At 40.5% G+C, this 15,917-nt stretch overlaps 2 protein-coding genes across 7 annotated transcripts in view; both read left to right on the forward strand.

The window, feature by feature from the left end:
* Positions 1-6,345, forward strand: part of LDB3 (LIM domain binding 3) — a 115,402-nt gene extending 109,057 nt beyond the window's left edge. For all 6 annotated transcript variants that reach the window (XM_041475546.1, XM_041475563.1, XM_041475570.1 and 3 more), the window contains 2 exons: positions 389-504; positions 1,704-6,345. In XM_041475546.1, coding sequence (XP_041331480.1) covers positions 389-504; positions 1,704-1,793 — 206 coding nt within the window. In that variant the 3' untranslated portion in view covers positions 1,794-6,345. The remainder of the gene's footprint in view (positions 1-388; positions 505-1,703) is intronic.
* Positions 6,346-14,606: 8,261 nt separating this feature from the next.
* Positions 14,607-15,917, forward strand: part of BMPR1A (bone morphogenetic protein receptor type 1A) — a 75,217-nt gene continuing 73,906 nt past the window's right edge. The window contains exon 1 of the mRNA XM_041473322.1: positions 14,607-15,658. The gene's annotated coding sequence lies outside the window, so the exon portion shown is untranslated. The remainder of the gene's footprint in view (positions 15,659-15,917) is intronic.

A 15,917-nucleotide genomic window follows, 5' to 3' on the forward strand; every position in this document is an offset into this window, starting at 1 on the left:
AAAGAACATTAATACAGGCATGTAAACTTGTAATATTCCCTTGTCATTAGACTCTTTTGTACAACCATATTCGTCCTATGAATAAATTCCAAATATATTAAAGCTAATTTGAAAGTATTGTGAGCAACACTTCAAATTCCATGGATTTTTTCTGTGTTTTCTACATTTGTGATGATAAATGTCATACTAATGGGGGGTTCTGGACTGAGTTTGTATTGAAATAATGAAAGAAAAGAAACATATTTCAGTAGGAGTGTTTCAGTAAATGAAGTAGGAAACTGAGCAAAAACAATCAAAACATGCATTGTCTGGAAACATTCTATTTCTTTTGGACTTAATATGATTGTGTTAAGAGTTTGTTCTAACTTTGCTTTTTGTTTTATTTTAGATTATATTGCTTTGTTCAGCACAAAATGTCATGGCTGTGATTATCCTGTTGAAGCTGGAGATAAATTCATTGAAGCTCTTGGACACACTTGGCATGACACCTGCTTCATTTGTGCTGTAGGTTCTACATCAAATACTGTCTCATTCCTTTATACTCCTAAATTGTGTAGTAACATCACAAAATCTGAAAGCAGTAATAACTAACATGTGCTTAAGGATGTAGAGGGATGAAATTTCATTCTTTACTTCCATTTGAAGAAGGATGGGAGTAATTTTTCTTCTCCTCCATAACTTTTACTAGAATTATGGAATTTGACCATCATAAGTGAGTGTTTTCTAATAAAACATCCAGTTTTAGATAGTACATACAGCAGTACAAACCACTATTGCTGTTATTCTTTCCAGTGTTTGCCAAATAAGATAGAGCAAGACTGAAAATAAATTAACACCATACTGAACAGTATAACCATAATCTTACTTACAAAGCAGTGAAGTTTGTATTTCCACGCTGAATGCTTGTTGAAACTTGCAAAAAGAGGTCTGTTTAGTGAGCATGAATAGTAATTAGCATAGAAGTTGGTCAAACTCATCAATCTGTGGTGTGCACATAGCTCTGGAGAGTGGCCATATTCCCACACTCTGCACACAAAGCAGAAAAATCCGTATGATAAACAGTACTTTCATCTGGTTCTAATACCACTGAGCAGCTCTGCAACATATTATTCCTAAAGTAATAATATCTAGAATCTCTAATTAGCTAAAAATAGTATGTTGGCCACACCAAACTGACAGTGACAATTTCTAATGTTTGTTTAAGTCTAAAATTTAGGTAGAATAGTTGAAAGTATAGAAATGTTTATAAATATCTGAAGATAAACTAGCTTTGCAAAAAAGTGTTTTGTGGAAACTGAAGTCTTTTGGAAATTCTAACATAGAAAGGAACACTAAGCAAGTTTCCTTCACAAGCTAACAGCTCTTAATTACTTATAAACATTGATTACTCATAAAGACACTTTCTCTGAATATTTCATGTTATTTTTTGCTTGTTCATTTGCCTTAGCTGCAGCATTTTCTGTGGAAATGATAGTTTTATTATTTAGTGTTGTCAACATGCAATTCTCACAGTGGGGGTCTTTTTAAGGGCCTAACTTGATTTCTTTCAGTGGGTTAAATCAACAGCAAATCAATACATGGCTTCTAAAGACTACCAAAGAAATGCATGGGCAGAAGAGCAATGCAGTTGAAACTGATAGTCACATCTTTCTCCCTTTTCTTTTTCCTTAATTGTTCCTGATTGCATTTATTTTTAATTCCAGGTATGCCATGTGAATTTGGAAGGTCAGCCATTCTACTCCAAGAAGGACAAGCCACTGTGCAAGAAGCATGCCCACGCTATCAATGTTTAAAAGAAGAGTTGGTAGTCAGTAATGCTGGGGTAAAACAGATGACTAACTGGGCAATCATAAAGTTGATAACCATGGCTAGCACTTCTCTCGGTAAAAGCTAGACGTTGGTACTTCTCAAGTTTAACTTTATCCTCTTTCATAAATGCAGAACATGCTTTTTGTGAAGTTCATACAAAAACCTATTGAATGAGCAGTCAAAACCAAATGAACTCATGAACTAGTCCATTATTATAGCAACAGTTGGGGGAAATATTGAAATTAACTAAAAACCTTATTATAAACAGTAATGTGAAAATGTAGTTTCAAGTTAACTACCCACAGCAGTTTTACTGCTTAGACCACACACTGGTGTTTAAAAACAACTGGAAAAATACTTCTATATTAAGTCATTTTCTTTCACAGCAAGAATGAGTAAGTGCCATATGTACAGTCATCTGTAGAACCAAAGGCTGTAGCTTTCAAAGGGAAATAAATAGATTAGGGCTTCCTCTAGGAAAAGTGAGTGCTGTTCCATTATCTTGTGGTGCTACATCATAGCGTCAGATATTTTAGATTCTTTCCAAATAACAAGTCTGCCTTGAATCCATATGTAGCGGGGAAGCCTAGGTGGCAATCCATAACAGTTTGAAAATAAAATGGTTGGGTCAGCCTTGCTAGTGCACTTGGCTTCTATGTGCACAGTAGGTAATTCACTTTCAAGTCATAATGGAAAAGGACAACTGGCTTTCTCCAAATTGCTCTTACATTGAATGGAATAGAGCTGACTAGAAAGGCCAGCTTTTAATTCAAAACCAGTTTTCCTTTCCTCCTGTGAAAAAAAAAAAAAAAAAAAAAAGATTAAATCTTGCTTTGGTTTCTAATTCCCACTGATATCAGAGGGAGGTAGGAACCTACGTCTGGAACTTCACACTAGTGAACACAGAAGAAACACATCCATCTAGCACAGCTAGGTTGTGGGAGATAGTTTGCAAAAATTCCCTCCTCTATGCCACATAATTAGGAAAAAGTCTTTTTTTTTTTCTTATAGTAAATGAATGTGTATCAAAATCTGTAAGGTAGCAGGCACATACTCTTTATTCCTTTCCTTACTTCAAATGCAGCACATCATGAATTGTAGCAGTAATTGCCATTGGAAAACAGTAGCTATGTTCCAACAATTAGGATAACCATACAATCATCTTTTCTAATAACCACATAGACATCTATCCTAATAGCTTGAGAACAACTTTCAAGTTGTTCAGACAGTTATTTATAAAACTCTTTTTTTCAAATAAGTAATGCTTGTACTACTGATAATACTTTTGAATTTTTGAATATCAGTGACTTTTATATGGCAGACAGCAGTTCTGTCTGATGGGGTTAAGATGGAAAGTCTGATCACCATTCAACCTTTATTAACTCATTTAAGTGAGAATTATGATGTGTGTGTTGACAGCTTGCAGTACTGACAGTTTTGAATTAGTACTTCTGAGGCTGAGGATGCTTTCTGTGGGCCACATGCTGGTGCCATCTGCACCTATTTTACCTTGTGTTCTGAGTAGCAAAAAATTACATTGTCTGTCCTGTCCCTCCCGTGAGTGATGCCCATTTCATTTGTTATGTCTTTTAAGGGATTAAAAACTATCCAAAGCTTGGGGGAGGAATAAATGAAATTTGGAGTTCAAAAATAAGAGTTAAGTTAGCTGCAGGCAGTCTGCATCTTGGACAAAAATAACAACCTGAACTGCCTGTGGCAGTTTTGACATGTATGACCTGTATTTATTCAGTAGGTATCTTAGTTTTCACTGATCTTAGCAGTGATCTGATCTGAGTTGGGGGTCAGATTTTTGTATGCATGAATTATTCTAAAACACTAGTGCATTATATGCAAAGCCTTTTTTTGTTTGTTTGTTTGTTTGTTTTGGATTTTTTTTCTGTAAGCAAGCAAATTTTCTGTTTTCAGTCGGTGCTGGGCTGGTGTGAATATGGTCCCATAGATTACAAAATCCAAAGATTTGGCTCATAATATTCTCCAGAGGAATAAATCATAATTATGGAAGTTAAATATTTTTCCACTTCTATTTTACTTCATTAAATACATATTCACAACAGTGAGAAAATTCTACATTTCCTTTTCATTTCTCAGTGCCATTCAACAAAATGCTGTTTATTATTATCTGTTCTTTGAGAGAATTCACATCAGCATACTCTATACTGAGACTGCATTGAAGATATTCTTTAGGCAGATTTGTGTCAGTGTTGGCCACTGACTGGGACTAATCTCTGACTGCAACATCAGAATAGGGAGTCAGGCTCCATGGGAAGGGCTTGTGATGGATGCCTCAGGAGAATTTCACGAGGTCTTTCCCCTCTGATCTGCATGTGTTTATACGTGTGCCTCATTCTCCCCTCCACCTTCTCCCTCCATGTCCCTATAAGCTTCCTCTTCACTGGCACCATGGAGGATACATCATTTTAGGATCTGGCCAGAGATGCTGGGCTGCAGTTAGGGAGTGCAGTCAGTGAAAAGCTGCTGGCAGGCAGAGGGCCCTGGGTGGGCCAGCCTGGAGGTACCGGCTGGGAGGGCTGCGGGAAACTGGGCTGCCAGTGCGGGCAGGGGAGCGGAGCCTGGGACCGCACAGGGAGCACCTGAGGCTGCCGGAATGCAGGGGCTCTGCAGGCCTCTGGTTGAGTGGGAAAGATGGGGCATGAGGAGATGGGGAGCCCTTCCCGAGGCTGGGGCTGGAGCAGGGAATAGCCAGGTAGGGGCAGTTCCACCACGCTGGCATGTCAGAGAGTTGGGTGGGGCAGGGGAGGCTGGGTAGGGGGCAGCCAGGATCACTACAGTCAGGGAGAGGGCTTCAAGTGAGAAATTAGGGTACAAGTAGCTCACCATAGCCCAGTAGCTCATCCATAGGTTTGGATACGTACAGAGGGGTGAGCAAGGATCCAATCTGGTACATCTGAAGTCTGGGCTGCAGGAAAGGGAATGCAGTGTATGTGAGCAGAGCTGAGCTGGCTTGAAGGGTGGCAGCAGTGAAAGTGCAGCAGCACAGACTTCAGTGCGAGCTGGACTGGCTTGAGAAAGTCCTGAAAAGTTCCTTGGGCAGAGAACCTGCACTGTAGCACATGCCCTGGCTCCAGCTGGTGTCTGAGCAAGAGAGATTAAAGCTAGTTTACATATCACTCTATGAGGTACAGCGATATCTCTGAATGAAGAACAGAGATACCCTGAGGATTATCATGTAATAAAAATTTCCTGTTATGACTTGTGCTGCTTCATAATGTGGTCCAAAAACAGGGAATCCACGTACCTGCCCTTGATATCTATATTAAGATATAATTTTTGCACATATCTGAACCAGAAATTTGTGAATAATAATGTAGCATTTTAATTTTCACAGGGGTAGAATACCACATAATTGCTGATACTCTTCTGCTATGTCACCTTTGTGATATGGAGAGGGTAAAATGCTTATATATACAATAATATATATCTCTAAAATTCAAATTATGACCTTTTAACTATCATGGAAAATAATGTTGTACAAAAATATGCAAGATTATAATGTGTACTTGATTATGTTTTATGTCTTGTAAGAGATGCCTGAGATAAGTCCTAAGTTCTTCTGAATATTTCTTTTCATTCTAATTAATGTGAGGTTTTACCCAATAAAACAAAGGTACTGTACCTCTGAATGACCAATTTAAAGGATCAGTCTTTTGCCTAACTAAAAAGTGTTCAATAACTTTTCAGTCAAAGGATTCAAAAGCTGTTTTTAATGCTTTTCTCTCTTTTGATGTTCTTTTTGCAGAATAGGGCAAATTAAATGTTTCCAAATAAGGCTACTTTTATTATCTGGACAAAAAATAAAAAACAGTTTTAGGACCTTTTTGTCATTAGTTTTCACTATATTGGATTCACACATTATACAGTTCTCAATTCTAAAATCAATTCAAGACAAGGAAAAATATTTTTCCATTGGTCCTTCAGTGGTCAGTACTTTGGGTAAAATGTTTTGGTGAAGATTGTTTGTATTTATGTTTAATAATGTGAATGTCCACAGCACTGAACACATTCATTAGTGTCTAATGCTGGGCACACTAATGTTTTTTTGCAATACTCATCTCCTGGTAGTGGATATTACTTTGTTTAGTATTTATAAACATCAGAATTTGAAACTGAGTGATTTATTGCCTGCAGTGATCATATATTAGAAGTCTAGGTTTTATAATATTTTGACATGTTGACTTGATGCCACAAGTGCCCTTGCTTTTAGATAGATATTTTTTCCTGAGTTCCTAGTTATTTCACTACAGAATGTCTGGTGGTTTATGAGATGTGAGTAATTACTTTGCATGGATTATCTGTGCCAACATGAATAAAACAGTCTAGTAATAAAAGCAATGTGTAAAAACAGTTAAAGCTTTATGATTTGGGTATATTTATGAATATGCCATGTGAACAGCTGACAGCTTTCAGCCATGTAATATCAGTAAGAAAGCGTACACAAGCTTGTACTCACTACTGCAGACCTGAAAATAAAAATTAAAACCATTGGTTTCAACTTTATTTTATATCAGTCTTGAATATTGTATTGATCAAATAATGCTGTTTTAAACAAATATTAGTATGCTTAAAAGATGCAGCCTGCTAACAGTACATGTTGTAACTCAGCAAGACCTGTGTAGTCCCAGACCTTATTGTGTCAACAAATACTGTTTATAGTAACACTGCAAGGAGTGGGTAAATTCTCTCTTCAGTTACATTGATGTATCTGCAAACAAAGTTTGACTGCCTAAGTTCAGGTAGGAGTTCTACTGTTTCTTAGCAAAAGTTACTTAAAATACAAAGTGTTTTGAACACCCTCATTGAGCTCTAGTGCCGAGAAATATGTACAAATGAAAGGATGACTTCATATAACAATGTGTTTTCTAAAAACAGCCATTTTGTGCATTCCTGTTGCACACCCCTCAGAAATGCAGGCATTTTAGAGGTACAACTAATTATATTAAACATAAGTTAGATGATAAATGAACAGACTTGGATTTAGATGTCATTACCAAGTATAGCATCAGGAATCAGAACTTTGTGCATTTTTTATTTTATTTCCCAGCCCCAATTTCTGTTTACAATGTGCATAAGAAATGCAATTGAAAAGAATGCCCAGAATGTATTTTGTCAGATCAAAATTGCTGTTTTTCAGATTGTCTGTTGTGACCTTCAACCTTTGCACAAGACAGTGCTTCCTAAACTGTGCCCTGTGATCCCTGGAGAGTTCAGTTGTTGGAACTGGAAGCAATAGAGGCATAAGCAGAGCACCATGCCAGCTGACAGGGTGGAAAAGGGGAATAGAGCAAAGTTCATTAGGAAAGGACATGGTGCAAAATGTGTGACAAATGTTGCGTTAAGGGATTGTTAACAAAGATTCTTAAAGAGAGATTATTGCTCTGAAGAAAATGGAGATTTCAAAAGTATAGGCTTTGGCATTGTTTGCCCCTCCCACCCCAACCATGCATCTTGAATCCAAACAGTTTCTGTTGATTAAGAAAGGAAGGAATGTGTGAATAAGATTGCTGAAACCATTATTGAATACACAATGAAATGCTTTGTTCTCCCAGGCAAATCAGAGTTATGATGAGATTCAGACTATATTCAGGCATGAATTCTGTGCTGTGAGCCTATGAAATATGCCCTTGGAGAGCTGTTAAAATACATTTGTTCCTCCTCTTAGGAAGATTACATCAAAAGAAAACAGTAACAAACGTGTGTTGTACTAATAAGGACTGTCAGGCTGAGTCACAAGAATTTTCTCTGTAATAAAGACAAGAAGGAATTTTTTTAAACAAAGCTAAGCTTTTGAACAAAACATTTTTCCTTTAAAAGTTTCCAGATTAAAACTGTTAGGGAATAATAAATTAGTATGCATAAAATATCATTAATAAATCTGTCTCTACTACAAAAGTATTTTCTAATCTTACTACTTTAGAAATTGGATTATTTTCATTTATGACAAAGATGTTGCAGAAATTCTTCTGCTTCTGCTTAGTTTTACTGTGCATAGTTTTACTGAAAGAGTTGGGACTTATTTTTCTTTTAATTAGAAGATACAGATAAAAATACAACCTTGACTTGAGTGAAGGTGATGATTCTTCCAGTGCTTGTGGAATGAATGCTGCTTGCTACACTAAAGCCAGAAAACTTGCTGTTCTAGATTGTTTTATTCTCATGGTGTATTAAAGAGGGTGTTTCGGATTTTTAGGAGGTTTAATAAATATCTATAGCCTGAATTAAAGATCTCATTTCAAAACAAAAGAATGATTTACAGTGTTTAAATTATTTTAAGATCTAATCATATGTAGACAGGAAAATAATGCTGGGATTGAGCTTTAGTTTCATTTAAAGAAATCTTCATGTTCACTAATGCAAGCATTCCTATATGCATGTATGGGACATATATGTGGATTAAAACACTCAGAACTGAGATTCTGATTTCTTTAAGTGGATGTGTATCATATCTGCACTATTTGAGCATAAATTGTTGTCATCTAGTCCATTTACTATATATAGCTTAAGAATAATGCACAAATCTGAGTGCACCTTGAGACCTGGGTTTTGTTATCTGTTAGGTATTTTTGCTTTATGAAGTAACAACTCCACAATTTTGATAGCATAGGAGATGTGGGAGCAGAAAACAGGGCACACTTTCCAAAAATCTGGCTTCGTATAAAAAATAGGATTTCAGGAATAAAATTTTTATTTGTCCATTATAAACAAAGACCAGGTATTATTCTTTCAGAAAGAAAATATTCTTCAGCTGTCCCCTGCACATTCCTTGATAGATTTTCTTCCTGCAATTTTTTCCCTGTACTGATTCGAAGGATATTGTCAATTTCCCTGTGATGAATGCACATGCAGAAGCCTGCCCAGTGCTCCTGTTCCTTTCACAGGCCTGTAAGCTGAGGGGTAAAAGGTGACAGAGTGGGCTCTGCTGCTCATGTGAGTGCATTCAGCCCGCTGCATCCTGCATATACCAGACTTCCTGAGATTTATTGGGGATGCACAACATAGATGACACTAATTGAAAGTTTCTGCTTTATTGCATGTACACTACACGGCATCTACTTCTGGCCAAAAAGTCCTTGCAAGAAATCCAAAGTGCTAGCCAGGGATTCTGGTTCTAGCTGTGGCCTCAGACAGAGCACACCTGAATCTGAACTGTGTGGTTATAAAATAATGGCAGAGCACAGTTTGCCTTTGAGATTGTATTCCCAGTGCCAGCTGCTGCAGCAAAAGGACAACAGGGCTGTTTTGTGGATGGTGATTTTCTGCCATTTTTATGATGTAAAGCAGTTTCTGGAATGGGAGCTCTTCTGAGCTGCTATTCTCCTGTTACTGCATCATGACACCAGTCTGAATTCAAACTTGAAAAGGTTTCAGCTCATTTGGCAAAATTTACTTATTCTCACATTGAAGGACTCCGTGTTTTCCACATGTAACTTATTCAGCTTTGTGCTAGACATCCTAAAATGGACTGGAAACAGTCTGGTGGTGAAAGGTGTCAGACTGTCAGACTTCTAGGACAGGAGACACATCCTGAGAAATTAAATTCTCAGAGACAAATACAGAACACATTATCCACCTTTTATAGACTTACATGCTGGTGGTTGTTGGAGACTTCATTGACTTCCTAAGGAGTCACAGAAGCTGCTCTCTGTTTAGAAGTTCTCTAAAAAGAAAGAGTCAGTGTTATTAAAAAGTAGATATTAAAGTTTGGGGTAGTGTATGTATTTCCTTAGGGCCCATATTTGCCTATTTAGTACAACCTCAAACAGTTCTTGCTCCTATGCAATTCTCAAAAAAAAAAAAAAAAAAAAACCACACATAACAGAGGGTTGTTACTACTCCTCCCTAACTCTGGGTAACAATCCTCATTCTCCTCCAGCTTCGGAATATTCACTGGCACAAAAAGGTATAAATTACATCTCTGTGTGCCAGCTTCAGAGAACCTGGCCACAAATACTTCAGTTGAGATGATTTTGTTCATTTCTTTAAAGGACAGTGAGAAAGATTGTGCTTTCTCTGATCTTGTAACTTAAAAAATATTAACAGAACAATCTTTAAGTCAAAATATTTATTTTAGACCTTCATTATTAAGTGAAACTAATTAAAAGTGAACAATTACTATCAAAGATGCAAAAGTAGTAAAATGAGATAAAAATGTAGGAGAGCGAAAATCCAAAGAAAAAGTAGCTTTTAGCATAACAATTAACCAGCCAATGTACCCTTCCTTTTTTCATGCAGGGTAATTCATTGAGAGTGAATTAATGGTGAAGCATTCAGTAATAGGCCGTGGTAAGGAAATAGGAGCAGTGTATCAGGATATCCTCTTTCCGCCCCAGAGTACCAATACTTTCAATTTTATATACAACGGAAGTAATTAATTGTAACACAAAGAAGCACAGCTGTGTTTCCTGATGGTCACACATGCAATAGCTGCTATTGTTTAGCATTCTGAGTATGTACAATGGAAACTGCTCGACTGCTTGGAATGTTTTATATTCTCAGGGATTTAATTTCCATTAGTAGCTTTTGAATCCATGGTGGATTTTTAATATGCTATTATCTTAGATCCAATCCTGCATCCCTAATCAGGTAATTTTTTGCTGATGCCAGTGAGAGTTTGAACTGTATTAGGTGTGGCTTCCAAATGAGATTTGCAGACACAGGCCAATTTCTCATTGGAAGCAAAGGGAGTTATAGACTGTTTTTTGGCATTTTCTTTTAGCTGTATGAGTTTAACTTGTTCAAGTTCTAGTTAATATTCAAGTACCTTACAGACTAAGAGAGAAAAGCTTAACTGATATGCCTTTAACTTCATTATATATTTTCAGACATTCTGGCTGAAATACAAGGATATCCTTTTATTATTTTGTAGTCCCATATTGATTTTAGTACAATATGAAAAAAGAAGTGAATGAGACTATTTTGCTGCACTTGCTCTTATTTAACAGCAATTTATTCATGTTTAAAGATATGTTTAGACTGAGGAAAAATCAGGAAGTGATGAAATTATTTCATTCATTTCTTTTGTATAGGAGCAGATCTGTTTCATTTTAAGAGGTTTGGAAGAACAGAGCATTTTCAGTCTCATAAATGTCCATCTTTGTAAATCTCTACAGTACCCGCTCCTACAGCTGCCAGAAACACATCCACTTGAATCCATGCCTCCTGAGCAAAAAGCTGTTACACACAGCAAGACAGAAAGTTTCTGTATTGATAAGAATTTGCCTTGTGTAACTGCAGGTTTTAAAAACATTTCCGCTTTCAGCAGTGCTCCAGTTTCAGGACAAAGCCTGAGCATCAGACTTAACAGAGGAACTGTTAATGCAGTGTGGGTTTGGATCTAAGGATTATTCCGACTTGTAAAAGAAACAAATACCTCTTGTAACAAAAGGTGGAGGAACACAAACATTTAGCTTCTCTCTGAGTATAATTCAAACTTCCTTGTAGATCATTTGGCACCACTGACTGATAATTCAGAACATAAATTTTAAAACCAGCACTACAATCAAAACACTTAATCTTCTCTGAGCATCTGAAGACTTTGGGGATTTTATGTGCATGTATCTAGGCGAAAACATATTATTAATTCTCTGAACAACCTGATGTGAGTGAGGCACTCTGGTGAAGCCTCTGCTGAGCCTACAAATATTTTCTTTTTCTGTGATAAGACTTTTAATGCTCTGGCTTTAAGAAAAACAAAGTAATTTGTATTTAAAAGGAGAGTTATCTCAGGGTTTATTATGACCTGGTGAGAAGACTGCAACAAGGGTTTTGTAAATGTGAATCCATAAAAACAAAATCCTACAGCTCGACTAGGCACAGGAAGAAGAAACAGAAAAAGCAGCGGGAAGTCTGGTTCTTAACTGGGAAGATGTCTCCCAGAGCAAAGTGTTCCCATTACTGCAGCCCTTTGCCACAGCAGGGGCATCAGTTCCCACAGCACAGAACAGCCAGGAATCAGCTCCCACTCTGCAGCTGCTGGGGACAGGTACAGCCATTGTGTCCTCCTCCTGCCACGGCCACCTGCACAAGGCTGAGGAAGAATAAGTAACCCCAAAGTAACCCCAAAACACACCAAGTGCTTGAGCTGTGGGAACACTCCTGTTTCCTCGTGCCCATGCTCTGCACACTGAGCTGTTACTCCTTGGATTATTGCCACAGTGCTCTCCAATGCTGCCCCGGACTCTGTTCCACACCAGACTGGTTGGACTCAAGGTTGGACATAGCTTCCTCTTTGCTACCAGTGATCCACCAGCAAAAACTTTTTAAAAACACATTTCTTCAAAGATTTGACTCTGCCTTACTGAATTATTTTTTGCTTACATTTAAAAAGCGTAATAAAATCCATGACTTTTGTAAGTAACAAACAGCTGTATAAATTTATAATCAAAAGAATATGCTTTTAAGTAAAATAGTTCTGAAAAAGAGACAAAGCCAAATTCATGTCATATTAAGTGAAATAATTGTGTCCCTGGCTGAAGGGCAATATTCTTTTAATATGTAACATGGAATATTTATTTTTGTAGCAGTAACAGAGAAATACTCATCTAATTGCAAACAGTTCTCAAAAATATATTTGGACCACAGATTTAAGACATCTGAATTCCAGAGACTGAAGGGAAGAAGGATCTACAAAGATCAAGTCCTATCACATGGCTGACCTTCTCCCTATATATACCCCTTTGTTCCTTTGATATTCAAGTTTGCAGTTCCCTAGTGATTCCAAGAACTAATAAGAAATTCCTGGGGAGGAAATAACAATGAAAGCAGCTGGAAGACAATCCTTTTTTTTTTTTTTAAATACAGCTCTCTTCATCACACAGTCAGTTTTGAACTGCTTCTTTTATATCACATGTTAGACTTCCATATCTCGGCCAAATGTCAAATAAACTTGTTTATTTTCCGGTTTTCAGACTTCAGTGTTTTTTGAGTGTGGCTCAATTGACAAAATAAATATTCAGTGTTACTAAACCTGGTGTGTCTGAGTTTTTGCAGATTCCTAAAATCCTAACCAGGTAAGATTGCTGCTGCTCACTCGCTCGCTGGAGCCCTGTGTCTTTCTGAGAGCCCACCATCTAAAGTGTTCACTTTCTGGTTTAAAAAGCTCTCTCTACCTATCCTGGTAGAGATATCTGAAACCTAAGTACTGCACTTTTGTGCAGTAAGTATGTTTTGAAAGACATCAGTATTTTCTGTGTGCTGTTTAATCAGATATCCATCACACTCTAAATACTTTCTAAGGTCACTAGGATTCATCATTTTAAATTAAGATGCAGTTTGGTCTCCTGCAGTCCTCATATTATTATAATATAGTTTATTTTTGTTGACTTTATTTTGTGATTAGGACAAGGAGTTAATGGCACTCAATTATGTAGAGATGGGCATTATGTGCCATGGCAGTACAAACTTCATCCTCAGCAACACTGTTCCTGACCTGACAGGGACCTGTGGGTATCTTCAGTGCCCAAGTGCCTTGAAAAGTACTGGCTGAGACAGCAACTTCTTCAATGTGCAAATTTACACATCAGGAACTGGATGAGAAGAGTTGATCCATTTCACAAAAAGGGTTAAATCCATTTCAAGGCTAGTGGCTGTTGCTAAATTCATGCATCCTGGATTGGAATCAGTATCTAACATCTGACACGCACTGGACTGTATTAGCACACATGATCACTGAAGAGATGCTGGCACTAACAGCTCTGGTTCTGCTTGGGAGCACACACATGCATGTTGCATTCTTCTTCCATATTGAGTGTCTGTTCTGCTGCTATAATTTCATAGTACACAGAGTGGAAGAACAGCAGACTCATATTTTCCTTTGAAATTATAAACATAAGCATAGGAGTTCTGTATTGCTTGGCATGGAAGCTGTGATTTTGTCTTTCTTGCAGCCTGGCTTTGTTTTGGACACTGACAGATTTTTCTGGATGATGGTGATCGGAAAAAATTTTCTAAAAGTCTAGTAAGACAAGACCCTGCATTTTCAAATGCCTATCACCACAGTATCTGGCCACATACAATTATTAGGTGTGCCTTTACCTGCCTACTTTTTAAAGGAGTCTGTGAAGGTGATAGGTTTGAAGTTTTACTTCCTCTTTTGTATTGCTGTGTAGGACAATACAGAAGTGAAGCACTCATCTAACCATCTGTAGGTAAAACGCATGTGAGCTAGAATGCAAAGCCAGTGCTCTCATCTTACATTCAGAGGTGACTGCTCTGCAGTGGAGTACACAACATTTACGAGTCCTATCTGATATTAGCATGCAAAAATGGAGATACACTGTGGAGAGGTCAACAAAACAAGCAAGGCCATGTTTCCCACAATATATGCACATGTGGCTATTTGGCATCAATAAGCCAGATTGCTTCCCAACTGGTTATTCTCTGCAAACACTTTATCTGGGCAGTCATCTCCACACCAGCAATTACTGGTGTGTCCTGAAGGCCTAAAGAGTGTTTTGGTGTGCACCAAAGGGAAACTGAGTAGGTCTGTACGATGCATGTGATCTTCATTTCCCCTGTAGCTGGCTTTGTGCGCAAAGTTCTTGATGCAGAGTAACCAATTGGCAGGATAGATGAAAGGCAAGAGGACATCAGCAGCACGACTGCGGTCACACTGTCGAGTGAAGGGTTAAAAACAGCAGCCCAGGTGGGAGCTGTGCCGGGCACATAACACTGTCCCTGGAGCTCCTGCACTGCTGCTGGGAGACCTCCGTTGAAGACAGACAGACAAATTATTACTTTTCCAATTTGTCCTAATGATAAGGTGCTTTGAAACACAATGCAAATCATGGCCTTCAGCATCCTTATCAGCAAGCAGAGCAGCTCATTGCAGAAGTTATAATGTATTCCAATCTAACTAACTGGGCATATTTATTTAGATACAGGAAATGGGAAAAGCAAACAATGCTGTCCTTTGCAATGGAACTCTATCCCTCCTGCAGCGCTGCAACGTCAGCCTTCTCAGAACTATTCTTCCACGAAGCCGAAAGGCCCATGCGAGTCCCTCATTTTCCCCTCCGCCGCTGCCGTCCCAGCTGACTCGCAGCCCCGCCGAGCTCCCACCGAAGGTGCCACGGTGGCCCTGCACCCCGCGTCCCCGTGAGCCCCGGCATCGGCCGCTCTCCGCGGCACCGACCCCTCCAGCACCTGCACGGAGCCTCCCGGCCCTGCAGCCAGACCCCGCCGCAGCTGCTTTTCTCGTGTCTCGACCCTCTTCAAGGCCAGCAGTGCTTCCATGACACCGGCTGGGCAACTTTTCCCCTCACGCCTTCCCGCCCTTTCCTAGAGGAGATTCTTCACGGGGAAAGCGCTGCTGGGCCGGCGGGGCAGGATAACCGGGGCCGGGGCGCCCAGATACAAGCCGGCCCAGGCTGCGGCCCGCGCTCCCGCCCGCGGAGGGGCTCCTGGGGAGGAAAAGCAGGCCCAGCTGGTTCCTCCCGGCCAACTTTTCTTCCCGGGGAGCCCCGCCAGCCCTCCCGCCCACGGCACGTGCTGATGGACGGGCGGGGGCGGCGGGCGCGCTCCCGCCTCCCCGCGGGCCCCCGCCGCGCGCGCGCCCGGCTGCAGTGATTGGAATCCGGCTCGTTCCCGCCCCGCCCCGCAGGGACGCGCCGGGAGCGCCTGCCGGGACACGGAGCCTGCGCCGAGCCCGCTCCGCGCCGTCCCGCCCTCCCCCGCCCGACACGCACCCGCCTTCGCCCCCGTCTCAGCGGAGCCGTCGGGGCCCCGGGAACGGCCCGCGGAGCGCGGCGGGGAGCGGGCCCCCTCCCCCTTCGCCTGCCGTCCCCGCGCGGAGGATGAGGAGCCCCCACCGCCGGTGAGTGAGGGCCGCGCCGCGGAGGCCTCGGCCGGGCGGGGAGAGCCGGGGCGCCCGGGCAGCGCCGCGCCTGCACCGCTCCCTCTGCGGCCGGGGGGACGCGGGGCGCTCCCTCCGCGGTCATGTCCCTTCTCCGCCGTCGGGCGGCCCGGCCTGGGCGGTGCCCGGCGGGGTCTGCGCCGGCCCCGGGCAGCGCCGTCGAAGGTGGACTCCGCCGCGGTCGGCGGCGGCCCTCCCGCCCCGGCCTGGCTGCTCGGGG

This window comes from Pyrgilauda ruficollis, unplaced genomic scaffold, assembly GCF_017590135.1.
Source record: "Pyrgilauda ruficollis isolate IOZ18807 unplaced genomic scaffold, ASM1759013v1 scaffold11, whole genome shotgun sequence".
In the NCBI taxonomy this organism is placed as follows: Eukaryota; Metazoa; Chordata; class Aves; order Passeriformes; family Passeridae; genus Pyrgilauda; species Pyrgilauda ruficollis.